Source organism: Fukomys damarensis, unplaced genomic scaffold, assembly GCF_012274545.1.
Source record: "Fukomys damarensis isolate Sample0158 unplaced genomic scaffold, DMR_v1.0_HiC HiC_scaffold_29, whole genome shotgun sequence".
Lineage (NCBI taxonomy): Eukaryota > Metazoa > Chordata > Mammalia > Rodentia > Bathyergidae > Fukomys > Fukomys damarensis.
Genome location: NW_022900941.1, coordinates 1927715 through 1932524, shown reverse-complemented (window position 1 = coordinate 1932524; position 4810 = coordinate 1927715). Strand labels below are relative to the sequence as shown.

General features: G+C 60.1%; 1 protein-coding gene across 1 annotated transcript in view; it reads right to left on the bottom strand.

Moving 5' to 3' along the window:
- Positions 1 to 3824: 3824 nt before the first annotated feature.
- The window catches only part of Hs6st1 (heparan sulfate 6-O-sulfotransferase 1), a 36683-nt gene continuing 35697 nt past the window's right edge, over positions 3825 to 4810 (bottom strand). Inside the window, exon 4 of the mRNA XM_010637694.1 lies at positions 3825 to 4164. Coding sequence (XP_010635996.1) covers positions 3825 to 4164 — 340 coding nt within the window. The remainder of the gene's footprint in view (positions 4165 to 4810) is intronic.

The window sequence follows — 4810 nt, the reverse complement described above, 5'->3', positions numbered from 1 at the left end:
TGTTTTTTTTTTTTTTTTTTTTTTTGTTAAGATGAGGTCTTGCTCTGTAGTTCAGGCTGGACTTGAACTCAAGGCAGTCCTCCTACTTCTGCCTCTCAAATGCTGGGATGGCTGGTACATGGTTATTTCTTAAATGGATAGTCCTAAGGTAGGCAGCCCAAAGCTGTTAGGAAGCTTGCATAATCATCAGGAGCCTATGTTACTGCTGCTTCATCCTGAGCGTTGGCTTCTACTCCACTGTCCAATACGGCTCCTTGAGCTCCAGCCATCACATACGCATTGTAGCTGTTAGGTAGGGGAAAGGAGCAAGCGGGCCTGGTCCTGTCTTTTAGGGTGGTCTCTTTAAAATGCAAATGACAACTCCTCTGGTACTCTATTGGTTAGGATGTTTCACTGTTCATAGGAAACTTAGTCTTGATCTTGGCTGTCTGCTTTCCCTGCCCTGTGGAGGTTCTGCTACCAGGGGAGGAGGGGAGAACAGCCATCAAGCGATGCTTCTGCAGGCTCTGTTTGAAATACTCTTCAAATTCAGAAAGGTCCCTTCCTGTACAGAGCCAGCTGGACGGGGCAGGGGCTTGGGCCTCTTCCTGCTCAGGACCTTCCCTCTCTGCGGCCCCAAGTTCAGGCTGACTGTGTGCCGGCCGGGAGAAGGGTGCAGGTGGGGGGTGGGAGGGAGTGAGGCAGGTGCTCCGTCCCGGGAAGCCCTGGGAGGGCTGAGCACCAGGAGTTTTGTTTGAGAAAGCAAAGTCGTTTTCCGAAGTCCTGGACTGGCTGCTCCTCACACAGAGCTGGGAAGGCCCTCGGGGCCGCTGTTGGCTGGCCAGGGCGAGCACGTCCTGGGTCTGATGCCACCTAGAGAGAGGGCAAGGACTGGAGGGCCCAGCAGTCTGTGCACGCTGAGGACAGCCCCTGAGTGGACCTGTCCATCACCCCCAGAGCGAGGGGAAGCTTGGAGCCAGGCGGAGGGCAGCGTCTTCCGCAGAGCTGCGTTGTAGGCAGGTCCAGGTGGGGCTGCGACGTTCAGACCTTCCTGGCTGCCAGGGACCTGCTCACACACAGGAAGCTGGGCCAGCTGGGAGACCCTGGGGGTAGGGAAAAGCTGGCCTCGGCCAGGAGGGACGGGTGGAAAACTGTCACTCTTTGAAGGAAAGAAGGGAAGAGAGAACAGTTCTTGAAGAGGCCCAGAGGAGATGGGGTCTGTGGTTCTGCTCTGCAGTGGCCTTGGCAGAGGGCCGCTTAGCCCAGGAGTCTGCTTTAACAACTCTCTCAAGCAGGGCTAAAGACTGCCTTCATGGCCAGGTGGGCCTAGGTGAAGGCCTCAGTCAGGCTGGGCCAGGCTCCTGGACCAGGCTCCTGGACCGGAAGCAGCTGGCGCCTCACTGGCTCCTTTTCTGAGGGCAACCGGCAGGCCAGCCGTCCAGCTAGGGGCCAAGCCCCCGCCTGGCAGAGCACACCTGAAAGGCCTTGCTGCTGCTGTGTGTTGGTGGCAGGGGCAAGACCCTGTCCCAGTAGGAGGGTGGCCTTAAGGCCCTGCGGTGAGGCCTCCCTGGAAAAGGGTCTCCTGCCATCCACACACCCGAACCAGCTTCCTGGGTCCCCTGGGGCAGCCTGGACTTCCTGTCTGCCCCACCCCGTGCAGCTCAAGGGAGACGCGGCCCCCACCCTTCAGAACAGCACTGTGCTCTTCAGGGCCCCAGCCCAGCCTCCTGTCCTGGGGCGCTTGGTTCAAAATCTTGAAATGCAGGTGATCATAAGCAGATGCTGCAGAACTTTTAAGGGACGGCTCAGCTGGGCATAGTGGCACAGACCGGTAATCCCATCACTCTGGGAGGCTGAGGCAGGAGGGTCACAAGTTTTAAACCCAGCCTGGGCAATTTAGTGACTCAGCAAGACCCTGTCTCGAAATACTATAAAAAGGGCTGGGGATGTGGCCTGGTGGTGGAGCAGCAGTTCAAAAGTGGAGCTCACACCAAATCTGAGGTGAAAATGGAGGTTGTATGGTAAAGGAGGCAGGAGGCGCGAGGAAGCCCATAGTCCTGGGGCCACAAAGCCTTCTGAAGGTGTCACTGGGACCGCTGGAGACTCGGCACGAGTGTCCTGCATGAGAACTTGTGCTGACAGCAAGCTTGGGGACACGCTGAAGGGGTGCAGGCTGCAGCCGAGTGCTGCTCCCGAGAGACCCGAGTAAGGATTTGGGAGCACGCTGAGGACCACAGCCCATCTCCAGAGGAGGTGAGCCCGCATGTGTGTAGACGGGTGTGAGCACAGGGTAAAAGCGTGAGTCTCAGGGGACTCGGCGGAGCCCACCACGGTGCCGAAGTGGGCAGTGTCTGCAGCGTCCCGCGGGCGGACTTCTCCCCCGGCACGCGGGCACCGAGGCGGATCCCATCTCAGGGTGGCCCCACGACTGTGCCGTAGGCCGTCATCAGATGGAGCCACTCACCGGTGTGTGGTGCCATGCCAGGCAGGAAAGCAGTTGTGCAGCCGCGTGTCCCTGGGACAACAGAACTAATGCAGCCTATGCAGTCTGCATTTCCCACCTTGTTACCTGAAGTTGTTCCAAATTACAGTGGAGGGGCAAAGAGGTCACATTTGCAGTGACCCCGGCACCGGGATTCCTGGCAGTCTCTCTCTCGCCTGGTTCTCAGCAGGAGTAAATGTACTGAAGGTTAATAAACTGTCACTCGGGACGGCGAGTCGGTTTTCGTTGACTGCACCCCACTCCCGGCACCCACAGGAGGCCGAGACGCGTGCTTGGGCTCAGGGACACGGTGTGGACAGCGACTCGGGAGAAGGCTGTCGGGGAGGCCACAGCACCACAGACCACAGCACACAGCGGTCCTTTTCAGGTTTATTCGTCTGCTAACATTCTCAACCTGGACAGAAACAATTAGGTGATTATGACTTGCTTCTCCATCATCAACTCTGTTTTTTGTATGAATAACCAAAAGATTTCTTCTCAACACTTTTTTTTTTTAATAAGAAGCTATAAATAAATAAAGCTTTAAACGCTCCTGGGTTCAAGTGAAACAGTTCCAGTTCCCGAAAAGTTCACAGACTCGTTGCTCAGACAGTTCTGCTCCCGGCTTCCCTCCAGGTCCACAGGGTGCCCGGTGACCGGCTGCCCTGTCCTCTGAACGCCTGGGACACTCTGCAGACACAAGCAGCTTTTTCCCAAAGCAGGCAGCCTGAGCAGGAAGCGCCGGCTGGGCAGCTGCGGGCCCCAGATGGCTCAGCCTGGCACTGGCCTGGGCTGGGACTGTTTTCCAAACGCAGCAGAGACCGAGAGGAGACCCGTGCTTCCATTCGCGTGGGGACAGCGGGGCATTAACACATACTCAATATATACAAGAAGGCTGACACTCAGGCCGCACAGGGAGCTCGCCGGACGCCCGCTTCTGGACAGGACACCAAGGTACCTCACATGGCCTGAGAATGAAGGACAGCAGGGGTCCCCCATAACCCCACACCCCCTCAGAAGCAGCCCAGATGAAGAGCACCAGAGCCCTGCCTCCTGATGTCGAAGGGGGCCGCCCTCCCCAAGAGCCACCCGTCACTCACCTGGAGCCCACGTCTCCAGTGACACCTGCCGGGGAGGCAGCCCTGGGCCGGGTGGGGCTGGACAATGCCCACTCTAGCCCTTGCTACCTTTGGACCCCCGGGGCAACGGCAGGCACAGAGGCCTGGGGTGGGGCTGTGTGTAGACAGGGACGAATTGCTTCTTCCAGGGGTATGGGACCCCCACCCTTGGTGACAACCCGTCACTCCGTGGTGGGTTCGGGTGGTGGCCCGGAGAGACTGGGAGCAGGGAGGAGGGCCCTGTCCTACTGCAGGGTCAGGGACACCCGTATGGGGCAAGTGCATTCAACGAGTATCAGCATGGCTTCTAGCAGGCCACCGGCCAGCCTCTGAGGGTCAGGGAAGGGACTAGAGACGTGGGGGCAGGGCTGAGCTCCTGGGTGGGGTGGGGCAGCCCTCGTCAGGAAGCTGAGGGTCTCAGGACCCTTCCTGACCACGAGAATCACCACGGCCCAGGCACGGCTCACGGGCAGCAGCTCTGGCCCCAGCCCCAGCTGACACAGCTCATTACCCTTTCCCGAGCGGGGTCCGGGACGGTGGCCTGTGAGCCCTTGAGTAAAGGCTCTAGTGATGTGGCAGGTGGGTCTGGGAGAGCAGGGCAGGGAGTCCCGGGTGCCCACCCCGCTTCTGCCAGAGCCCTGTCTGCCTGTCCCCCCAAGGCCAAGCTGTGCTGTGAGCTCTGCCCTTGGGCCAGTGAGGGAGTGGGTTCCAGGGGTTGGACTGGAGTCTCCTTGGCCTCAGTGGGGTGACCCTGGCCTGGACAGCCACAGGAGGCGGAACTGGGAGCTCGGGAGGGCGCCGGGCCGGCTGTCTGAGCTGGCCTCGTGCCACGCTGGCCCACACGGCAGGGCGCGCGCAGGTGTGTGCAGTTGGTGTGGGACTCGCTCCAGGCCTGGCTCGTCCTCTCCCCAGGGTCCCTGTCTCCTTTTCCCAACCATTCGCTGAAGGATGATGACAGGGTTGCCACCTGCCCCAGGGGCCCTCCCGCGCCCCCACACCTGGGGCATCTTTCCAGCACGCTTTCCTGCCCCAGTGGGCGGACACGCCGATCCTCAGACCCTGCCTGGGGAGCAGCAAGAACACCTGGCCCCGCCCCCTGCTCCCCACTCTGTTCTGGGTGGGCCCCGTTCGCAAGCGGCCTGTGGCCCTCCGCACCCCGCCCTGCCAGGTCTCCCTGCGGCCGCCACCACTACCACTTCTCGATGATGTGGCTCATGTAGTCCTCCGTGGG